Source organism: Nelusetta ayraudi, unplaced genomic scaffold (assembly GCF_046127955.1).
Source record: "Nelusetta ayraudi isolate G7.1 ecotype Tasmania unplaced genomic scaffold, CSIRO-AGI_Nayr_v1 ptg000221l, whole genome shotgun sequence".
Lineage (NCBI taxonomy): Eukaryota > Metazoa > Chordata > Actinopteri > Tetraodontiformes > Monacanthidae > Nelusetta > Nelusetta ayraudi.
Window position 1 is genome coordinate 131,850 of NW_027466270.1, and position 24,426 is coordinate 156,275.

The 24,426-nt window shown below is 48.6% G+C and overlaps 1 protein-coding gene across 24 annotated transcripts in view; it reads left to right on the forward strand.

The window, feature by feature from the left end:
- Positions 1-166: 166 nt before the first annotated feature.
- fnbp1b (formin binding protein 1b) overlaps positions 167-24,426 on the forward strand; it is a 55,907-nt gene continuing 31,647 nt past the window's right edge. For 19 of the 24 annotated variants that reach the window (XM_076016246.1, XM_076016243.1, XM_076016247.1 and 16 more), the window contains exons 1-3: positions 12,935-13,094; positions 20,109-20,224; positions 24,221-24,277. In XM_076016246.1, the coding sequence (XP_075872361.1) occupies positions 12,954-13,094; positions 20,109-20,224; positions 24,221-24,277 (314 nt within the window). In that variant the 5' untranslated portion in view covers positions 12,935-12,953. Of the gene's footprint in view, positions 310-2,505; positions 2,910-7,068; positions 7,172-12,934; positions 13,095-19,559; positions 19,674-20,108; positions 20,225-24,220; positions 24,278-24,426 lie in introns of those variants that run through there. The other 5 variants (XM_076016255.1, XM_076016256.1, XM_076016254.1 and 2 more) reach the window with 5 other exon arrangements.

A 24,426-nucleotide genomic window follows, 5' to 3' on the forward strand; every position in this document is an offset into this window, starting at 1 on the left:
CGCCTTTGTTCTCTGCATCGCCAGCTGTCGTGTCACCTTAATCCTTTATTGACAATTCCATGGAAGAACACAGACAAAACATGAAAGTGAATCAGTAAAGAAAACTTGACAAATACAAACTCCAAAATCTATATTCATTGTTGCTTATTCATTCCATGTGCGTCATGTGTGGACAATCAAATTATACAGCGCTCACTTATCTCGGTAGGAGCCAAATCTAACGCCTGATAAGGAGAGCAGAGGATACCTGTTTGGAAAAGCAATCAGTGCCATATTGCCAGAATGACGGGAAACTGCAACGCTATCGAGGTAAGTTACGACTACACAGCCCGACTGTGGCATACAATTTCAGAAGTACAATGAACCTGGTTCTGTATACGCCTGCTGTCTAGGAAAGAAGTGGCCACTTCACAATTACAGCTTTGAAACTCTTCATATCACAACATTGATTTGTACATCACACAGTGATTGTCTGCCGGAATCTGATTTCAGATGCCTTTCTCTTGATTAAACAGTCGTATCATGTAACTCCCCAACCATAGCGCAAGAATGTTTCTTAGAAAGGTTAACGTTTGGTTTTTGTAATTATTACAAGCGTGGCCAAGAGAGACGTGTAGTTTGTGGCGATAAGTAATAGAATATGTATTAGACAAAATAGACAATACTAAGATAATTGTTTCTATCTATGTGTTCGGTACGCTTTGCCTTTGTTTGGTTCTGTCCTTGGAAATTAGACTGTAATAAATAATGAATGTTTTAGCGCTACTGCTCAGCCAGAAATCAGGTTCTGGCAGCCGCTGTTGTTACATTATGACAGATCATTTATGGGCACAACAAAGCTGTGTGATGCGGTCTGACTCACAGGGATGGGCAACTCATAGGCACGATATAGCAATAGTTGATGCACTTGATTTTGCTGTCATCGGCTGTTATTTGGAATGTCTGAAGCATCTTTCGACCGATAAAGTATTTTATTACCATTGAAAAGTTTTCCATAATAACTTTAAAGAACACTTGTGTCAAATCTTCACCACTAAAGGTCCTAGTGCGCCCTCTGCTGGTGAAACAGTTTGTAATCTGAAATGGACAATAATGGAGACAAAGATGTAGAATTGAAGAGAATAAAACAGGTCTGTTATTTTAAAATGAGCAGTTTGATTTTTTTTTTTTTTAATTTAAAGTAATACATTGAAATTTAAAGAAACATGTTCATTTGCAGTAAAAATCCTAGTGGTAACTATGTGTTCAATTTTCAGTGAAAAGCTATAATAATGCATTGTTATTTTTTGGTGTATCATCAAACATATTGCAGTGGCAAACTTGGTGGGCCACATCTGTGTATTCTACTTCCCTATGTGTGCAGTTTTGTTGCCGTCTTGTAGGGATTTTTTATTTGATTTTTTTTAGAACCACTAGATGTCAGTGTTGTCATATCAACAACACTCATAAATGGGACCTCAACGTCCAAGTGAAATTCCCCCAACGTTTCAAAGCATTGCCAAATGATTTTGAAGATGCCAGCAGGCAGTGGCGATTGCTGTTTATTATTCTGAGCCTTGGTTGTGTCAAGGTAACAGTGCACTAGCTCTGCTGTGTTGTATCTGCGTTTATGAGTCCACTCTAAATTCATTTGGTTTTACAGTCTCGTCAGACATAAACTCGTTAAGGCCACATTCACGCGAACTGAGTTAAGTCGTTTCATTTGAAATGAAACGCTAGTGTGGGGGACTTTTGCATGACTGTGTGCACAGGATCAGGATATATAGGCTTCATTAAATATTGACAGCAGTAGCTTTTTCCAAAGCTCAGGCCTTTGTTATTTCTTTACCCCCCTTGTGGAGCAAAATGACTCCACAGATATCTATCCTGCAAAAAACGTTTTAGTTTTCTGCTAAAGCTGATGCAACACGTAGATGACATGGGCGTGTGCTTTATTTATCTCCAAGAGAAATTCTGTAGAGAATATGGAATAATGAACTTTTTTTTTTTTTATACCTGGACGCTTAAGCAGGAGTTCATAAGCAGAGCGGCTATTATGCTGTGTATCATAGATTTGAATGGAATTTTTTATATTTTTATTTTTTTTTTTATGTATCTTGCATCACCTATAAATGTGACCACGGGGAGGCAGAAGAAAGAATGCTTGGCTGGGCACAGGGTGATATTAGAAACTCTTTGTGTGCATGTCTGTGTGTGTGTGTGTGTGTGTGTGTGTGTGTGTGTGTGTGTGGTGGTAGTGGTGGTGGTGGTGGTGGTGGGTGTTATTCAATGAAAACATCTGCCACGGGGTGGTGACCTTTGTGAACCTCTTCCCCTCCTTCACGCTCCTCGCTCCTGGGGCCACGCTCTTCCCCCAGAACGCGCACGAGAAGCCGAGTGACGTGCACGCGTATTTTTGCAAAGGACTTATCGGACCACCCCACTGGGACTCCCCCTACCGAGCTCGCTCTCCCCCCCACCCCGCCCCCCCTCGCTCTTTTTTCTTTAAACTGTGCGCGTGCGCGCTGCGAAGCAGCTGTCACTGACTGACTGGCTTCGGTGCGGGTGCCCGGGCGAGCGCGCTGCGTGTTGTTAAGCGAAGAGGAGGAGGAGGAGGAGAGAGAGAAAGGCAGTCAGACTCTCCTGCTGTTGGAAGATAGCGCCGCAGCTTCTGGCCATCTTGCGCGAGACAGGATGAGACGTTAACCGCAAACCAAAAGAGAGAGCGAGAGCGAGCGAGCGAGCGAGCGAGCAAGAGATTTGAGAAGAGAAGACGAAGAAGAAGAAGAAGGAGGAGGAGGAGGAGAGAGAAGACTCAGTTAGCAGAGCGTGTGTTGTGTTTGTGCGCGCGCCGGGGAGACGCATCGTCCGAGCCGTGGGATTATTGCGAGGACGCGCTTGAAACCATGAGCTGGGGGTCGGAGCTCTGGGTGAGTGATATATCCGCCAGCACTTGTTCCGCCGCTCCTGCTGCTCGTCGACTCGATTCTCTGAACGGTTCTCGGCGAGAACGTGCGCAACGGACGCAAAACGACCCCCCTCCGTGTTTGTTTTGAGAGGGGGGGGGGGGGGGCGTCGGCCCGGCTGTTTGCCGCTAAAAACGGCGACCGTTGCGCCGCTTCCAGCTCCCTCGAGATATCGTCACCCGCGCTGGTTTGCACCAAAGGGCGACGAGAGAAACGAACAAGCTGCAATTGCGAGTGTTGCTTCGTGACGGTGTTAGGGGCGCGAGAGTCGGTGCGAGCCGCCAACCATTTTTTATGTGCTCTCTCTCTCTCTCTCTCTCTCTCTCTCTCTCTCTCTCTCTCTCGCGCGCGCACACACACACACACACACACACACACACACACACACACCCTTTCTCGGACGTGTATACCGTCTCCGTTCACCCCGTGCCAGGCTCAGCGGTGACTGACGTGTGTTTGTGTAAAAAAACAAAAAAAAAACAAACAAACAAACAAAAAAAAAGCAACGTGCACATCAAAGTACGCAAGTCACGCTCGTCTCGTTCGGGAGCGCGGTGACGATAGGCAAAGCGGAGGGTAGCCGTCACTCTGCTGTGTCATTACTGAGGTGAAGCGGATGGATAACGTTTACTCTGCCGTCATGGCACCATTGTTACGCCGCGTATCGTTTTTTTTTCAAAGTAAAACTATTTCAGGTTATTTTCCATCCCCGAGCCCCGTGAGTCAGCATTACGAGGCTAATCACTCCAGTAAAACTAGCAAGGATGCCCCCCCCCTGAGAACAGCAAGTTTGGCCCGTCCGCTACAGAAAAGTAAAACACTAGGTGGTTCCAGAGGGGATGGAAGTGTGGCCGCTCACCTGATAGACGTGTCAAGTGAGGTGTCGCTGCCCCGTGTGACGTCACAAACGGCACCTTTTCACCACCGTTGCTAGCACAGCTGTGCTGAAAGTGGAACTGGCAAGAGATCAAAGGATGCAGGAACATCTACAATATAATAATTGGAACGTCTGAATTGTCCTGTTGGTGTGTCTACGAGTGCAAACGGTTGTTTGTCTGTGTTGCCCTGCGATGACTTGACGACTTGTCCAGGGTGTCACCCTGCCTTCGCCCTATGACAGCTGGGATTGGCTCCAGCAGACCCCCGTGAGCCTGAGCTCAGGAAGAAGCGGGCCGGGTATTGAAAATGGATGGATAATATAATTTATTACAATATAATATGGGGCCTTTACATGTTAAATCATGACCGAGATGACTTTGCAAAGCTTCGTGTCAGGCTCTTTTTGGAAAACAACTCTGTTTGGTGTGTGATAGCCCAGTCCGGTGGATGTTATTTTAAGATGTAGCAACTTTTTCCCTTGGCTTCGACTCAAGGGAAGGAATGATCACAAAGCCAAAGCAAGAGTCCCAGTGACCTTATTCTGAAAGAATAGCTCACCGATGATGTCACCTCACAAACTTCACACATCATAAATCCAGGCCTTGAGACGCTGATATATATTTGACAATGCGTGCTGTAAACCGGCCCATCGCTGCAATGGAGATTACAGGTTGTTGGTTTTTTTTTTTGTGCGTAGCTATTTTAACGACCTGCTAATAGGCAGGTGCAGCGGGAGGAATTCCAGCCCGTGGTTTTGTTTCAGCGGGCCGCCGGTGCTATTTTGCTGGGAAATGACCCAGCAGAGAACCTGTCATTCCGCTGTCAATGTGCTGGCGTTGTACCTGGCCGAGTTCCACGGCTTGTCGGTACAGGACCGTGAAGCGGCTACGTGTGTGAATCATTGTTGACGTGCAGATTTCTGAGCCTTTGTTTACTCGGGGCTTCTAAATTCAGGCGGCACCTGCGAGTTGTATACAAGTCGATTTCGAACGTGAGGCACCTGGGTGCAGTGCTTTCCTTGCAGGCCGCATTCTTTCCCCCCACCTCCCAATCTCCTGATAAAACTGCTGTCTTAGCAAAGTCAATATTTTAGCTTGCGTTTTTTTCATTCTTTCTACCGTCTCTGTTTGGCGGCAAAGATGTCTGGAGATAGTTAAATCATTGGTGTGTTTGCCTTTTAGGGTTGGGGTTGGTGGGGGGGGGGGGTACTATTCCCCAGTAATTTACCTGATCCAAAGTTCCCAGAGACAAAAGAAAACAGCAGCACTCCACATTCTTTGCGTTTTGCCTGTGATGTCAGCAGTTTCTTTTTTTTCTTTTGACTTTTCTACAGCAGCGCCTGATTGTACAGCAACGCCGACCGGGCACTCATGCGAAGCGAATGTAGCCTGAAGGTATTCTGCAGGCTTTCATGTGCACTGTAGGTCTGGGAAGCATTGGAAAGTTGTTTTTTTTTTTCCCCCCTCCCTTCCTTACGCACTGACTAGTGTATTACAACCAGATGCCCCCCTTTCCAATCTCAATCCTTCTGAATAGAATCCAGACACTTGTTCCTTCTAATCTGGCTCCGGGGGAGGGTGCTTGGCTGCACGGGACGTTCAACAGGTGGCCGCTGCACTGTACGCGCGCGCGTGGCCTGTTTTCTCGTCGCCCCGAAGCAAACCAAACAGCAAAACACGCCGCGGCGTTGCCGTGGCAGCGCCCACTCTGAGGTCGAGGGCAGGATGTTTCAACGTAGGCTTCAGACGCTCTGCTTTGTTCCAGGAACAGTCGAGAAACCAACGATAATTAATTGGCTTATGCTGATTTAACAGAAACAGGGTGACTGTCACATTGGTTGGAGCTGGAATTTTTGTCATTTTTGCCAGATGAAATGATTCATTTGTTTGTATCCGAATGACATTTGACCGATTTTGTAGCTTTACAGGGGTAATAGTCATTCGTAGAGAGATTATTATGGGTTGGTCATCAGTTTTTTGTGTTTTTTTTTTTTGGCGTCTAAAATCGCGTTGATAGTGAGTGGTTGCCGCATATCGCTGTGCTTTTTGACAGATGAAGCCCGTGACACCACATGCGTCACACATCTCACAGTGCCTCTTCCTGTTAACCCCCATCAGGAACAGGAAGGCAAACGAGATTTCACCAAGGCACATTTGCATGGTTGCCTAACTGCTCGCCAGCAGCAAGACTTTGCAAAGTCGATGCAGGAGCACAACATGCAAGCATCCTGCTACTTGCAGTGGATGAAAACTGGGACTGTTTCTCCAGGGTTTCGCAAGGCAGCGAGGTCGAGCCCAGAACCGTGAACTTGCTGAACGCCTTTTAAGCGCAGTTTTATAGCACTGATTACAGTCATCCGGTTAAAGGTGCAACTCGTGGAACGTTTGCCGCCATGAAAATGATGACCATCACCTGTCTGTTCTCTTCACAACACCAAAAGCTCAACAACTCCAGGTGGCCCTTCTTGGCGATTGCTGATCTCGTGGATGTTTAGATTCTAATTTTAAGGCAAGTGATAGTGATAGTGTTGTTTTTTTTTTTGTTTTTTTTATTTTTAAAAACAACTCATTGACGTCCAAACAGGCTGTGTGTTGATGAAAGTTGAAAACGAGTTCCTGTCAGACGTCGGAGCATGTGCACGAAAGATCAGGGAGTAGAGCGACACGCAAACCCAACCGACAAAGAAGGAAGTGGAATGGCGCCGCTGTTTCTGAGGGGAAGAGGTTCCAGGAAGAAAGAACTTTCTCATAGACAGCCGTTACAATAAATATTAATATTGTTTAATTGCACTACGTGCTGACTAATTGCATCGGCTAGGCAGAACATTCTTGTCAAACGTCCAAAGGTGACCACACAGCAGAAAGTATTTCCTCTCGAGGCTCGGGTGTTGCGGCTCGTATTTTAAGCAGCAGAGGTGTTACTAACCAAGCAACCTATCAGAATGCTGGCTGTCTTCTCATATGTATATATATATCTATATATATATAGATATATATATACACACACACACACACAAATATGTGTGTATATATGCATATATGTATGTGTATAATATAAATACATTTTATTCATGCTCAGTATTTTAAACCAAGAAGTAGGGTGTCGTCCGAGAGCTTGGCAGTAAAGTACAGACTGTTTCAGCCATGCTTCACTCCCAACATTTCACTTCTTTTTTTTGATGGTCTCATTGTGGAACTAGCACCAAAACCACAGCCACAGGTAGAGGGGTTGTTCTCGTTCGGCCTCGTCGGAGCGCATGGTTTTTATCTGCTCCCCTGTGTCAAGCGACAACTCGGGAAAGCAACATGGACAAAGTTGAGACTCTGGTTAAAGAGCAGCAGCTTAAGGTGAGTTGCATCACCATTACGTTTGAATCGGACCTGCGCGTAATTTGGCTGACTGTTTTTGTTTTTTTTTTGATTGTACAGTGTCTGTTGAGTCATGTTCCCCCAATGGGACGGGCTCACAGACTAACAATGATAATGATAATGATAATGGACTGGATTTATATAGCACTTTTCTAGGAACTTAAAGGACTTCACATTGAAGCCATTATTCATTCACACCGGTGGTGGGGAGCTCCACGTGCAGCCACAGCTGCCCTGGGGCAGACTGACGGAAGCGTGGAAGCTAATCTGCACCAAACGGACCCTCAGGCCACCACCATACATTCACTCGCATTCGTACGGGACAATGTGGGTCAAGTGTCTTGCACAAGGACACAACAATGGACTGGGATGGAGTGGGTCGCGCTCCCTGGTCATGGAATGACTGACAGATGGATCTGAAGCGACCTGGACTGAGTACTTTGGGGTTGTTTTTTTTGTGTTCCTACGATAGTGTGTGACTGCTGTTGCTCTGATGTTGTTTGTATTGCTGGAGTTGGTCGCGCTCCCTGGTCATGGAATGACTGATGTATAAAAAAAACAACAGAAGAAAGACACGGACTGATATTGGATTGGATCAGCTGTTTGTGACACGGAAGCATGTAATCTACGACCCCAGCGGACCCAGTGTTATCGAGAGGGACTGCTTCTCTTCACTCGTGACGTCACAGTGGTGCTCCACACTTGGTCCGAGTGGTCGAATTAAAACCTTACTGTGGACGACAACTTGAGGTCAGACTAAGACCCCCACCCCCACCCCCACCCCTCACCCCCTGCTGCTGTATCTCTCCTTGGCTCACTCCCCCTGCCTCCTCCACCCCCCAGGGTCCGGCCTTTACCCCCCGCTGTTCTCTTGACATTCAGGTCGAAACCTGAGCCGGCTTGTTTCCCTCTGCCCGTCGGCCCGGAGGGTGACTTGGGCTCACGGACCGAAACTGCAGCCGGCCATCGGGCCTTCACGCCCGTGACCACCCACCTGCTGCCGACTCAGTGATGGTGCTGGACCACACTTTTATCCTTTGTACCTCCGTGACGATAAGATCACGATGAACTGACCCATCTGACCCGCGGGCCCCATGGTGCCCCGGGGGGGAAGATTGATGGTCCTCTGTGATATTTGTAGGACACAATCAACTAGAAACATGACTTTGCTTTGACTTTGGTTTTTGGGCGGGTTTTTTTTTCCGCTTACTCACAATTAAATTGAGGACTAAGCTTTTTTGTCCACTAGGGAGGGGAAAAAAAAAAAAAAAAAAAAAAAAACCCAAACTGAGTCACCCCTTCCCAACATGGACTTTTGCAACCTGTAATCTTGGAGTCAATGCCTCTTCTGTTATTTTGCTAAGTCTGCCTCTAATCTTTGCTGCGAGCGAGGAAATTATAAGCGCTCTCTTGGCCTCGATCGCACAAGCGCCGACACATTGTCACCGTGTACCCCTTAATGATTGCCGCGTTGTCGGAAGGGGGTCGTCGGCTCCGATTCCCCTCCGCTGCGGACGGGAGTAACAGGAGTGCGCGCGTGTGTTTTCGCTGCCTCGGCCGTGGGGAGCGACACTCTCTGTCGTCTCTTTACCCTTGAGAGGATACTCATGAGGCCGGGCCAGCTTATTAGAATTGATACAAGTCTTGTGGTTTTTAAAGCTGCGATTGGACAGGCGTGTGTCACGATCCAGTGAGGGCAAATGCAAATGGCTAAGAAAGGAAATGAGGGCGGCAGTTGCTGCACGCGTGCGTGCATGCTGCTCTGCGAGGGTTTGCAACTATGGCGTCACCTCGAGGAAGTTGCATCGTTTTTATTTTTTGCGTGCAATGTTTTAAAAACAAAAAAAACCTTTTCAGGGTGCAGGTGCCCTATGTCTAATTATAGTTCACCCCCCCCCCAATTTCCTGTCATGCTTGACATATGTATATTTGTTGCAGGGGACTGAATATATGAGCAATTCTGAAAATGTCTATATTTAGCACTCAATAGCTTGCACAAACAGGATCTAACAGTTTGAACTTAGAAACTGAGAAAAAAAACAACCTTTACTTTCACAGAGTCAATGCAAATAGAATTTTTCCACTTTCCCTCCGCTTTTGTGAGCTACACCGCTGGAGTCTTCTGACTGCAGTCGGTTTATTGCCCCCCCCGCACCCCCCGACAACAAATGAATGCGAACGCCTCGCATCCGAGGGGTCTTCCCACTTACCCCCGAGTGATCCCAGATGTGGTCGGCTAACATGGGCGGTGCCACACGATGTGAAAAACCGCCATGAAAGCGAGGTCCCTGCTGCCATGCAAGTTGCCGCTCATTTGCCTCCCGCTGTTTTTATAGAACCTGACCGAGTGCAGGCTTCGCTCACGCCGCCCACTCATGCCTTGCTCATCTTCTCTCACCCCACCCCCCCACCCCCCACAATCTTCCATCTGCATCCATCGCGGTGACTCACCGTCCTTCCTCTATCCTTTAATTATTAACCTAAATTTTTTTTTTTGGGGGGGGGGGGGGAGTAAGGAGAGACTGTGCGGGATTAAGGGGGCCTCCACAGAAGGAATTTGTCTGTTGCTGCGCTCGGAGACGACGCGAAATCAAACATGAAAAGCTTTGTGCTCCAGAAAAGCCTTTCAGAGGCGGTGTTTCCGAGATGTGAAGCGAGCCCAAGTAATTCATGATGCTACTGTTATGCTCGTAGGTCTGCGGGTGATGGTACATTTATCTGTCAATAATTGGGGCAATTAATCCACTCTTGAGATTGTGAGTCACAGTCTGTCTCTTATTTAGCCCACAGCTTTTTTGAATTTAACTTGTTTGTTTGTTAGCTTGTTTGGAGAATTTGCTAGCTAACACCGTTGCTTCATTCGTGACGTATTTTAGTAAACTCTGCAGCTCATGAGGGTTTAATCAATGTTTAAAAGATGCTCTTGTGTACGGACAAGCCAGTTAGCTGAGGTCATTTAGCTTAGCCTGTTAACTGGCATGCTTTATATCGCTAAAGTTCTTTTGGCCGAGACGTTACCCTCATGCTAATGCCAGGGCTGGCTAATGCTCTAACCGAGCACTTCTCCGAGTTAAGCTTCAGTAGCTCCGTCTGCGTCAACGAGATGAGTCAAGACTCAAAAAGCGACGGCACCTGGTCTCTCGTTTCCTGATGACGGACGATAAGGAGGCGTTGCCATATTATTTTTTGCATCAGTATTTTTTTGGTGTACTGCGTTGGTGAATCATCACACCTCTGAAGTTATACCCTTTGTGTCGCTCTCTCTGGTCCAATCTTACTTCACTACCAGTTTCTGTGAAACGGAATTGGGTGCAACTCAGTAAAACACCGAACTTGGGTTAGAGATGAGACATTGCAGGGTGGAGTTAAACTCCTCCCACTCATTTCAGAGAGTTCAAAAAGAAACTGCCTGAAGGCCCCGCAGTGGATGATTCACGTAAGTAGATTATGGTCTTTGAATCCTGAAAACGATTCAAAATATTTCTTTTGCCCTTTGTGTGATGGCACAATGAGAGAATAAGGCCGCAGTTTTAAAAGCCGTTGTTCTCTGGGTGAAGTGTTGGCTTTTTTCTTCCAGTGAGATAAAAGTAGGCGGTGGCAGGGAAACGGAGAGGCAGTCGGGGAATCGCCTCCAAAAAGCCCTCCATCGTTTGAGCCTGTGGCACATTTGTGAGACAGTGTTTATTATTCCTGAAAATGATTGTGTGTACATGTGACAATTAATCAAAGCCTGGGATTACAGAGAATTTTCTGGAAAAAAAAAACTATTACCATTGGAGTTACTGTGGCAGGGAGCGTTTACATTACACAGACACACACAGACACACACACACACACACACACACACACACACACACACGCACGCGTGAATGCGCTGGGCAGGGCTGGCTGGCTTCACGGGGACTCTACTTTGATTCCCATTCATCTTCCATTAGGAGCAGCCGCACATTACCCTCAATTATACCCAATCTCAATCCGCACCTTGCCTCGAACCTGTTAAATCCTCACCCTTCATTTTAACAATTGAAGTGGTCTGGAGCAGCACAAGGTGGTCCCGCCAGTGCTTGGTCCTCACAAGGAAAAGACTGGACGCCATTTCTCACACATTTCCCTCTCTTTAAAAGCCCCTTTTGGATTTGTCTTCGGCGCAGACCCTGAAATAAAGACGCGCAGCAGCAGCGCCGACACTGCAAAACTCAAGTCAACTCGGCGTTTACGACGCGACGCGGGGGGCAGGACTGAGAAATGTGTGGGTTCACCGGCGTACACACACACACACACACACCGACAAACACTGAGGTGTCGATTCTAAACGTTTCCACGAGGAGATTACGAAACCACGTTGTCATCCCGACAGCTGCGGTTTGACGCGGCGGCCCTGCGGCCGAGCTGCGCCTGGCGCAAAGGTTGTCAAGTATCCGCCAGGGAGGCGGCTTCGCCTGAAGCCGTGAATGAGTCGTCGCTCGATTACTGTGTTGCGCCACGAGGCTGTCCCGGCTTCGGTCAACTGGTAGCCGTGGCGGGAGGACGACCCCCGGCGTGAGGGCGACGGAAAAAGGCAGCGTGTCACACGCGTCTATTTATGTGTGCACACCATAAGCTAGACTGGCGGCTGACACACACACACACACACACACACACACACACACACACACACACATGCCACACACACACACATTTAATCCAGCCTCTCATTGATGACTGTAATGTTTGCTAGCAGGCTTAATTATAGACTCATACTACATGTGAGGTTGTTTTTTTTCCTCGAGCCGCACCTAACAAAGATGTTGTCGAGCCGCTGACGATAAGACGCGGCTCGTCAAAGTCGAGGTCGTGCAGTTTTTCCGCCGTTGGTTCCCACCGCGCGGCATGTCGTGGCGACGCGTGGCCCGAGTGCCTGCCATCCGCCGACCTCACGGACCTCACCGCATGGAGTGCGTTTTGCAACTCCTGCTGGGAAACAGTTTGGCTTGAGAAAGACACTTGGGAGCCGTTCCCTCGTCATGGTTTAAGCCCCGCCCCGTTGCGACACACCTCTCCTTCCTCAAAGGATCCTGATTGCTCGGATGCAAAGTTCTCATCTTGACAAACGCGCTCCAAATATTGACTTGCTGCAGTCCCCAAAGTGACCACTAAGTACTTCTCAATTAGGTCATTTGGTTTCATACCATCTTAATCCACTTGAAGACAGTGTATTCATTTTTTTTTTTTTTTTTTTTTGCTCGCTATTTTACGCTTTCGTATCATCGGGTGTCTTTTAAATTGGCTCTATTATGGAGGTCAGTTTTCCTCAGTTGGTGGGAATGTGTTGTATAAGCCTTAAAGGGCTCTAATCCTTCAAAAAGAACAAAAACAGCTCAGCAAGAACAATGGCTAATGTGTCTTTGGCCGAGCAGCGGGATTAATCCGCGGCACGGCGGCCGCCCATTGGCCGGCTCAGGTAGTTAGAGGGGAGGTGTACTTATCGGATTAATAGCGTCATTTAATCAAGTCGTGCGCTGCGGCCGCACTGTTTTTCATTTCTTTTTGCGCTCTGCGTTCGGGATCGGGAGATCTGCCTGGCTTGGATTCGGTCTTTTCGCGAGCCTCGAGCATCGTCCTCTCGTCTCGCCGGACGGACTCCTCCTGGAGGGGATGGATTAAGGGCGATCCGGGTCGCTGTTCTTTTTTTTCTTTTTTTTTTTGCTTGCTTGCTTGTTTTCCTTCCTTCTTGCCTTTCCCCCCCCACCCCACACACCCCCCGACGCGGTCGCCGGCGAGCATGCTGCGCAGACGGAGCGAGTTTTTTGTTTTCCTGGACGGCATGCGTGCCAAACCGGAGGAGGAGCAGAGGGAGGAGCCGCCGCAGAGCGCGTGCGAAGAGTACCTGCAGGTGCTGCTGCAGATGAAGACGACCAGCTCCGTAAGTCCCCGGGAAACTGTCGACGCTCGACCGTCTTTTAAACAGCTCCGGTGCCCGTGAGTGCGTAACTGCCCACCCTTCCAGTCACTGTGACTCAGAGCCGAGGAGCAATTTCCTGTTGCTGGCCCTCTCGCAATAAAGACGGGCTTGCGTACAGAGCGACCCCTCCCTCCCCCCCTCACCCCCCCTCTGTGCATTAACGGGGGCCCGTGCGAGTGGGGGCCGCCGTCGACGGGGATAAAGGCTTCACGGGGGCGCTCAAGCACACGGCATTCTTAAATTTCAGAGCCGGGCCGAGGCGTTGTTTCTATAAATATCGGCGCGAGGTCGCCCGCCGGGCCCAGCAGCTGTTCGTGTTTCGCAGGCCGGACGGACGCTGTGCATTGGCGGGCCTTTCGTTTGGGGCTCGCCGAGCTCGCGTTGATGTTTTTCCCCAAACAACTGTCCCCCCCCACCTCCCCCCACCCCCTTCCTCCGCACAGCGTGTCGAGACGTTTGGGAGCTCCGGCAAGACAATAAATAACATTTCAATTTGTACCATGGAGGAAATTGGTCGAAGAAGAAAATGCAGCTATTTGGAACAGAATATAGTGTGTGCGTACACAGGTCGTTTTTGGAAACGAGCCTTTTGTGATGTCATGAAGGGCGATTGTACCGTGTAAACAGTGCCCTTCGAGGTGAGTGACACCACTGCCATCTAGGTGTTCTTGCCACCGTCTTGGGTTTGCGGAAAGGCTCGACGTGGCGCCAGTTTTAGCAGGAAGCTGAAAGGGATTGTTTTTGTAGCTGGCTGTAAACACAAGGTTAATAAATACGCTGTGCCTCTCTGTAAATCAGATTATCATGTCTCTACTGCTCAAATAGGGATGTCCAAGTGTCTAAAAAAGGGGAACTGGACAGTATTGGGTCGAGCACTGGGACTTCTAAAATGCTTGAATTATTTTTTTTTAGGACGCGTTGCGAAGACAAACGTTAAAACAGCCCAAAGAAGCGCACGACCCCGCGACCTTTGTGCGTGTTAGCGTGGCCGAAAGCAACAAGTCTCATCCCCCGCGGGCTTCTCCTCCGCTCCGAGCTCCGAGGTTACGCCGGGCTGTGGGGCCATTGTTCCGCCTCGCTGTCCCACACAAAGCCTCTGTGTGTGTGCGCTGGAGGGAGGGTTTGGCACGTCCCCCAAATATTAGTCCTCGCTGCCGAACGCCCACCGCCGCCAGACACAGGGAAGGGCTGTTAGGACCAGCTGATGGACTGCGCATTTCAACGCCGAGTGGTTTTACCCCGGACTCGCCTCTCCTGGGCCGGTTGTGTCCATTATTGTGGGCAAAGCAGAAAAAATGGGAAGGAGCCTTGGATTCATTTCAAAAAGAAGAAAAAAAAAAGAAGAAGAAAACTGTGCTCGTCAGGCCTTTTCAGGCTAGCTTCGTGTTGCTAGTTTTATTAGCACAATTGGGCGTAATGTTTGTTATTGCAGTTGGCCGGATGCTCGGTGGCTAACGAGCGGCGCTGGGTGAATCGGTTTCTTCCCCTTCCGTTCCCACCGCAGCTCGGAAAGAGCTCGCTGGCGAGGCCCTGAAATCACGGCATGTTTACGGCAACGATCCGCTGCTTCTTTTATTATTTTTTTTTCATTAAGTGGTGCAACGATGTCGTCGGAATCGCCACTGCAGTTCTAACTTTTTTTAGAAGAATCAGTGAGGTGGCTTGAGGTGGAAAGACGACTGAGAAAAGTGAGGGAATATCTGCTGAATAGTTAATTACCCTGTGGCTATTTCCTGAACCGGGGCTTTGCTAGCACAACTATGCTAGTTTTTGAAACTGGGTGACTGAATCTCCTGACACCACCCTTGCGTATCCAGGTCCACAACTTAAAGGCATCTTTTCTAACAGTTTGTTGAGCGTGTACTTTCTTCTTATTTTTTTTTTTGTATCTGCTTTGCTGCTTTGGCAGCGCTACAGCGCTACTCACAGGCCAGCTCTGCACACCGCAGCCATTTCACCGGTATCTTGCGGACGGACCCACTTCCTGTCCTGATGTCGATGCTAATGGAAAAGTTTTGTGATGAAGGTGACAGATTGTTTTCCTCTTTGTGCCGAGTCAGGCTTCTTCTTCTTCTTCTTCTTCTTCTCCTTCTTCTTCTTTTCCAACACAGCTGCAGCCTGGCATTTAAAAAGACAATAGTATCTATAGTGTCTCCTCTCTATTGTCCTGGGAGCTGCGGAACATCTGTCCCCTCACCTCCCCCTCACCCCCCCCACCCCCACCCCCTTTAAACTGGCGTGACGTCTGCTTTTCTCCGCCTCGGCTGGTTTCCTGTCAGGGGGCTCGATTTCACGCAGAAACCAGTGACACAAACCGAAAGCTCCTGTGTCTTGAAAGTGTGAAGCTTATTGCGAAGGCCCTCGAGCAAAGTGCAAATGTTCTGAATGAAACACAAATCCATAGAGATGATGTGTCTTTCATAGGGAAAATCAGCGGGGTATTTTTTTTTATTTTTTATTTTTATTTTTGGTGAACGGCATCTTCATGAACCAAAAACAAAAACAGAAATCCTGCTTTTCCCCACCTCTGCTGTCAATCTGTTGGCATTATCTTAACTTCTTTCTTTGATTTAATGCCATTTTTGTCTGCGTCTGCTCTTCAGCTTTGCGCTCAGCGCCGGCCGTCGTGCAGAACCCATCTGTACTCGGGACATCTTGTGATCTGGCCAGAAGGCAATCCGCCCACATGCCGAGTTCATTTCTGCACCTTGCGTCTGGAAAAAGTCACACAAATCAAAAAAAATAAATAAATAAATAAAAATAGAAATAAAAATAAATAGATAATTGCTTGCATCAAGTCTGAAACGTGTGTGATGCTTGGTTTGGTCAATAAGGTGTTTGTTTCATCATCTTTGACTTGGGGATTCCTTTTAACAGTGGAATGATGAGTTAACGTTGCTCTTTACTGCCCCCTGTGGTGGAAAGGACAGAATCAGGAGGATTTTTTTTTTTTTGTCGGCCTGCATTGTCGAACGCTGCAACGAGCCTCGCTTCATAGAAAACAACGAATGACTCTCTGTTCAACGTGTGTTTCTGCACTTTTAACCTGAAAGACGCTGTTGTTATACATCATTTATCCGCTACAAACAACAAAAAAAAACCCAAACCTGAGCAGGAACCGCAGCCGTATTCAGCTGGCGGTGCTGCTGGGGAGAACCTCCTGATGCAGGTCCGTGGACCCTCGGTGCGCGGGCGAAGCCAAGAAATCCGATCCGCGTCGGCGGCTAAATAATATGCATTAGTCGAGATTAACCGGCGGTGTAATGCATTAAACTGCCACCATAATCTCCGTCAGCAGTTGGGCAGGAGGGACCCGGAGGTCAGCGGGCTGATCCCCAAACAAGCCTGCGTTTGTTTTCTTACCGCTCAAGTGGAACCTCGCTGTATTTTTAGTTCCGCCAAGTGTCCCCCTGCTTTGTTCTCCCTTTGAACCCCCCCCTCCACACCTCCTCAACCCTCCTGTCCCATTTCCTGCACGATGAAGAAATATTTAGTCGGGCCGCTCTGCTTATTTTCTTTCATGTGCTACCACAGCAGCGCGCTGCGCCGCTAGCGGGCGGGGACTCCGTCCCGGGATAACAAACAAGAGAGGGGCTGGAACGACCCCCGGAGGGATCCTCCGCGTTGTCCTTTTTTTCTTTTCATTTTATTTTGGTCTTTCCAGCCTCTCGCAGGAAGGAGGTCAGGTGCCGGCGGTCGCACGTGACACGAGTGGAAGCAGGAGTTCTGGGTTTTCAGCGGAGAGGCGCACAGCTTTACGCTGATCCGCCTCAACCTTTTAACTAATTTGAGAGCAGACTGGTTACTCTGCAATGAGTGGAAAGAGTCTCTCTTTATATATATATGTGTGTGTGTGTGTGTGTGTATGGATGTGTATTCAAGCAGACGGCACCGTTTCTCAGACAAATAGCGCTACAGAACTATCGCTAACGCTAACCACCGCTAGCTCGACATGCAAGCGGTGAAATGTTTCTCAAAAATGCAATTACTGTTCCTACTACAGCTACTACTACTACTACTACTACTACTACTACTCCTACTACTACTACTGCTACTACTCCTACTACTACTGCTACTACTTCTACTACTCCTACTACTACTACTACTCCTACTTCTACTGCTACTACTACTACTACTGCTACTACTACTACTCCTACTACTACTGCTACTACTTCTACTACTCCTACTACTACTACTACTCCTACTTCTACTGCTACTACTACTACTACTGCTACTACTACTACTACTACTGCTACTACTACTGCTACTTCTACTACTCCTACTACTACTGCTACTACTTCTACTACTCCTACTGCTACTACTACTGCTACTTCTACTACTCCTACTACTACTACTGCTACTACTACTACTACTACTACTTCTACTTCTACTACTCCTACTACTACTACTACTCCTACTTCTACTGCTACTACTACTGCTACTACTCCTACTTCTACTGCTACTACTACTACTACTACTACTACTCCTACTACTACTACTACTTCTACTCTCCTACTTCTACTACTACTTCTACTCCTACTTCTACTACTACTACTCCCACTACTTCTACTGGAACGGAAGTGTCTGCTAACAGGACGGCCCATTTAAAAAAAACACCAAAAAACACAAAAAAACCTGATTGTTGGACAGTCTACATCACAACCAGCCGCCCCCATCACGCTCAAACCTGACACTTCCACAGTTCAGTGTGTTAGAGTGTGAAGAGGCGAATGCCATCATCATCATCGTGCTCTTGCCACCCCTCCTCCACTTTGCCATTCATAATGAATGAATCTGCACATCATCTCATGCAGCTCCTCTAAGCAGGACGCTCGACCCCGTTGATGATTTTTCCATTTCACGCCCCTCCGCTGCAACCTTCCCGGAAAAGATCCTCGCGCTCCTGGTGACTCATCCCAGCGCAGGGGCTCGATAGGAATCATGGAAGAGATAATAGAATGGTTTTGGAGGGATCAGCAGAGGAGGACAGACTTCCCCTGAATTTACTGACCCTCCTCCGCCCCCCGACCCCACGCTTCCCCCCCGACACACTCCCCCCCCCATCCCCCCCGTCCGTAAATAATCCCGCCTCCTCTGTTATCTCCACTCCTTCCTTCTAGACCCCCCCCCTCACCCCCTCCCTCCTCCCTCCCTTTGTTTTTCCACTCTCTCACTGTGTCCTCCTCTCCCATCCCACTTACAGTCCACCTTACGCCTGATGGAGCATTAAGCCCGGGCAGCCGTGGCCTCACATTCAGAGTGCCTGCGCGTTCTGTAGAGGAGAGAGGGAGAGAGAGAGAGAGAGAGAGAGAGAGAGAGAGGGCGACGCAGCCGCCGCCTCCACAACCGCTCCTGCTCCTGCTCCTGCTCCTGCTCGTCGGAATTCCACCTTAAAAACCTGGGAATTACTCTGGATTGGCCGCGGAGGTGTTCTTTTGTTTTTGTTTTGGAGCTGACTCGGGGCCAGCGTTGCTCCCAGAAACCCGGACGAGCTTTCGCTAATCTGCTTGGTCCACTTTTTTTTTTTTCTTTTTCTTTTTCTTTTAAAATGCTCCTGTGGCCCCCTTTCACCTAACGGAAGGGGGGGCAGCGATTCGGGTGGACGTTCATCGGATCGGATTTGTTTTCTTCCCTCGCCACCCCCACCCCCCACCCCCCACACCCCCCCAAAGGAAGCTGTTCCACGCTGGATAAAATGTTGCCCCTGCACAAAAGGGTAATCTGGGTTGTTTGTGTGCAACGAGGTTGTTTGTTTGTGTTTGTGCGTGTGGGTTGTTGACTGCACTCTTCTAAGATGCCGTTAGATGTTTTCTTTTTTTCCATTCAGTCGCAGGTTTAGGTTCCCTGACCTGGAAATGTGTTGGCCGCTGCAGGACGGAAACAATCCTGAGGATTTGTTGCTCCTCAGTTCAGATTAAAGAAAGAAAGAGAAATGCTTTTTTTTTTTTTTTTTTTTTATCTCGTCATTGGCTTGTTGAGTGTTCAGCTGATGACTAATTGCTCGTTGAAACCAAAGCAACAATGCAGGCTGGAAAGTCCCACTCCTTGAAACTGCCCCCCATTGTTGTTGCTGAGTGCCTCAGTCGAGAGTCGTTGGAAATGCAAATGCCCCTTCAGACTGATTGAGGCTCCAGAAGTCTCTTTTCAAAGTGCAACACGGGCGTACGGTGGGGGGTGGGTGGGGTGGGGGGGAGGTTGGCCAAATTCACCTTCATCCTCGTGCTTTTTTTCAATTCCAACAACGTGCAAGTGCGTGCACGCAAGCGCGCCGACCCGCCGCTGCCGTCTCTCCGAAACTGCCTACCATCGAAACCGCATCCTGTGACGGCGAAGGCTTGCAAGCGACCTGCGATGCAGACGCAGTTCAGTCAGTCAGTCAGTCAGTCAGTCAGTCCGTCCGTCCGGTGCAGGTCGCGCTCGCTGGTACCCTCAGGAGGATCGTCGTTGTCATGCTAGAGGGGAGGTGGGGGCTGGCAGGGACTCGGCGAGACTCCAGACATGGTCGAGGAAAAGATGGGGAGCTGCTGGAGCAACATCAAGGTGGCTTGATTAGTTCCCAAACAGCGCTTGCAAGCTGCTGCTGCTGCTGCTGCTGCTGCTGCTGCTGCTGCGGGACGTAGACCGCGATGGGTTTGATCGTCGCTTTAGCTAGCTTTGGATTTTTGCTATTTGATTTTAACGGTAAAGTCTGTCGTGTGTTTAAAGTGTCATGCACAAGTGAAAAAAGAAAGTGTCAAGAGTGACAACCGATGGTTGCAGCCCACGTAGCACGTCGCCTGTTGCACTCTGTTTATAGTACGACCTGTCAGTGTGGCCAAGGTGCTGAACGTGCGAACCGAGGCTGCGACAACGGCGGCTGATTTTGCTTTTCATTTCAAATTAGCGTGATTGCGTCCCGTCTGATCTAATCAGCGTGTCCTCTCTCTCTCTCTCTCTCTCTCTCTCTCTCGCTCTCTCTCTCTCTCCCCTCCGCAGGATCAGTTTGACAACTTGGAGAAGCACACACAGTGGGGGATCGAATACCTGGACAAGTACACCAAATTCGTCAAGGAGCGGTCGGAGATCGAAATCAACTATGCAAAACAGATTAGGTGAGCACCGCTTGTTTTGTGCATTGTGACACAGTCTCGGCCTTGCAGGGGGGGCGGGGTTACTGCTTTCCACCCTGCTAGGTTTAATGACCCCGCCTCTCCCCACCCACCGCCCCGCCCCCTGCACGGTTTGACCGACTCGTTGTCCTTGAAATGAGCGACTGAATCCTAACCAGCTTTGCGCGGCCGACCCTGACATTTGACCTGGAGGGTGAAGCAAGAAAAACACAGTTTCAGTTCCAGTGTGAGGAGGAGCCCAGTAGAGTCACTCTTGTTAGTTGTTCTTTCTAGCAATCCAATGCACCTCCAGAGCATCAACTCAAAAACATGACAAAAATCCGTCTTTGGTGATGTCACAAGGGGCGCTGATACCGTGAAAATCACAGAAACCTCCCAGAAACCCTTCTGCTATGTTGCGGAGTGGCCACCGTAGCAAGGGTTTTAGCAGAAGGATGAAGCATTTTCTGGCAGGGCGCTGCAAACAGAGGGCTAAATACACTCCGACAGTCTTTTGGAGACTTAATAGTAACTTTTTTTTTCTTTTTCTTTTGCTGCTGCTCCACTGAAGTCCGGCATGGAAAAAGAAATCAGACAAAAGGAACAATCTGGAACCTTGGGCAGAAAGAACCTGATAGATATTGTTTGCACTCTGCAGAATGCTACCATGAATCAAAGCAAGCGAGGGGGGGGGGGGGGGGGGGGGGTTTCCTCTGCACGAGCCTCCATATCCGCTTCTCTCTATCTCGCACTATCTATCTCTCCGTCTCGTGCACGCTCGTCCACGCCGTCCTCTGTTGTCGAGAGCCTGTAGCCTCTGGTGGAGAGGAAGTCAGGTTGTGTGTCGGAGGGGGAGGGGGAGGGAGAGGCGGAGCCTGCGTTGCCATGGAAACCCCAAGGTATCAGCTTTATCGTGTCTGACCCAGTTTTTTTTTTTTTCCACCCCGCCATCCCCCCCCCGTCTGACTACAAGTATTTTAGCCCCGCCCCCGGCACCCTTGCCCACACAGACTCTGTCATGGTGCAGTCGGACCCCCCCCCCCCCCCCCCCCCCCAACTCCCAACTCACCCCATCCGGCAGTAAGTAGGAGCGAGCCCCTCAAATCCCCGTCTTTAAAAAGAGACTGGGCAATATGGCTAATGCTCTAAAGCGTTGCCCCCCCCCCCCCCCCCCCCCCCCCCGGTAACAGACCCTCCTCACGGCCTTCCCCACTAGAGTTTTAAGTCTGCTGGAATTAACAGGACGAGCCGACCGTGTTTACGTGCGAGCGTTAAGCATTCAGCATCGCTAACCCAGAAACACTCACAGTCGACTTCACTGCACCGTGATTGCACAGTTAAATGAGGAATCAGTCTCCAGTGTGTCTGAGCTCCCGTGGCTCAGGGACAACACACAAACACCTCACTTTACGTTTTTACTTTTTGCTCGTGATTAAAATGTTGTTTGTTTTTTTTACAGCAATTTTATCTAAATTAGCTCCAGTTAAAAAGTTGCTTTTTCCATCTAATTGTGCTCATTGGCAGATTTGCATCCTCACTTTGCTTCACTACAACGCCGTGTTTGCCCAACAACGGAAGGGTCGGACCCATCCCTGCACTGCCTAATGTTAATGTTGTTTTTTTTTTTGTTTTTTTTTTGCAGATGGTGCATTTTTTTTTTTTTAGGCCACACGCGTGTTTGTACATTTGCACATTTGTCATCAAGCGGGTTAAAATGAGGAAATGAGGACAGGATACGTTGACTCACAGGGTCTTCCTGTGTTCTCGAACCCGCTGCTCCTCCTTGTTTTGGCTCTGCGGTGCTCTTCCTCCGGGCTAATTCATCCTCCGTAATTAACTAAGCTCGCAACATCAGGTTTTATCTAAATTGATGCCCGATCCTGAAAAGAGCAGCGGAGACGTTCAATCCAATCCAATGACTCAACGGATCGAGTCCTCTTTTCTCCTGTTGTTGAGAAGATCTTTCAGTTTACTGAGACGGTGCCTTTTTCTGAAGTAGATCTTTCAGCACAAAGTAACACCTCAGTGTATTTTTAACCAGCCCCAAACTCCTCGGTTTAAGCTTTGTGGATGCGGCTTCCAGGCTCGGTACACGGCACTGACTTGCTGCTGAATCAAACGGACAAATTTAGAACAAAATTGGCAAAAAAAAAAAAAAAAAAAAGAAGAAGAAGAAGAAGCTGCCGAATCTCACAAGCGATTGCAGAAACGTGCAAAATAAAGTAGTGCGTTTTTTCACAGTTTTAAAGGCCTAGTTTTAAAATTTTAGTTGCACCTTGTGGTATGAATGTGTACTGCAAGCGGCAACTTTTTTTTTTTTTTTTTTACATCACCACTTTTAAAGCTTGGTCATTCCATTTAATGAATGATGATGCTTTTCTTTGTTAGCTTGATGTAAACCACCACCAGCAGCTATGAAAGAAAAGTTCCCTTGCCTTGTTAATTAGGCCCCCCTTCATCTGGCGCCAACCAGCCGTGCATCATCTACTATATTGCTCTAATGTGTCTTTGTACCTTTAATTCCCCCCCCGCCCCACCCCCACCACCACCACCATACCTACACTCCGCTAATCCTGGAATAATCCTCTTCCACTGCGCTGGTGTAAACATGCACAATGCTGCCGCCCGCTCATTACATGGTAATGTATTAAAGCCCACCCGTCCCTCCCCCCCAAATTCCAGCCGCGCATAATCCATATCCCAGTGGGGACAAAGTCCAGCTGAACAGCAGGGACGGGACACAGTGCAGAGAGAGAGAGAGAGAGAGAGAGAGAGAGAGAGAGAGAGAGAGAGAGAGAGAGAGAAATCGTCTGCACGTGCTCTCATCCTCCAAACGGACATTCGTCCAATGTGAAATCATACGTTCCCTCTCCCTTATTTTGCCAAGTATCTTTTTTCACATATTATTATTATTATTGTTATTATTGGGGTGTGCAGACAAGTACAGTCCGCCGTATGACATCTGGCTGCGAGTGAGCACACGATCTCTGGGAGAGGAGGAGCTATAATTAGAAAAAAAACGAGGTGAGGGGGACAGGGACAGCCTGGGATCTGCCTAGCAACAGCAGGAGGCGGGGGAGGAAAAAAAAAAAAAAAACAACAGCCGGGAGCAGTGGGGCGTGTGCGGGCGGGTGTGGCTGGGCGTACAGTAGAGCGACGGGCTGGATTATTTCATTTTATTTATTTATATTACACATGCATTATTTAACCCAGTGACCCCCTTTAAAACAGCAGGGACATGTCGAGGCATTTAGTTCCCACCGGGGGGGGGGGGTGCTAACGGTGCAGGGCTCACAGCTAAAGGGCAGCTGTTTTTTCTTGTCATTCATAAACAAATGTCTGGGTTTTTTTATACATACATTTGACTATATAAACTGTAACTACTGTGTAGTTTATTTTTATTCTTCTATTTTTTTCACTTTGTGTATGGAGAGTGGAGTTCTTTTGACTGCTGCAACAGTGTAGTTTCCCAATATGGGGATCAATAAAGTTCAATCTGATCTTATCTAATTTAACCCATCTCGTTTCTTTCTCCGACTGGGGTCACAACGCTCGGTAATTTGTCAAAGGCTGCCGTGGGCGGAAGGCGCACAATGCTCTGCCAGACCCGCGACACAGGGCCCGTAATGACCTCCGGCCGACAGGCAGACTGTTGTGCGGCGGTGAACGTGGGAGAGCCGGAAAGCAAACACGGCGAGATGAAGATCGCTAGCGTGTCATGCAAGAGAATCAGTCAGCCGGCTTTTTTTGGAGGTCGTCGAGCCCGGTGTCACAACAAGGGCACGACTGATGGATGGGCAGACGGGAGGAAGGAGGCGGAGCTAAGTGACAGCACTGGGATGGACGGATGGAACGGTGTGGTCTGCACGGGCTGCGTCCAGGGAGGGAGGGGTTGTAAAGGCAGCAGTACCGCTACATGTCCACTGGCGGCGCTGTGTAGAAATAAATACTGTCGTGAGTAAGAGGTGACCGAGGAATTTTGCTTTGTGTCTTTTTCAGGAATTTATCGAAGAAGTATCAACCCAAGAAGAACTCGAGAGAGGAGGAAGAAAGCAAGTGAGTAAAATCACAAGCAAATATACAAATAAATTTGATTGGAGAAGATAGTCACCACCGGCCCAACACTGCAGCTATGCTAACCCTGCAGTTAGCGTACCAGCTATTTGCCTCTTCTTTCGACGCTAAGCTAAGCTAACTAGACGCCA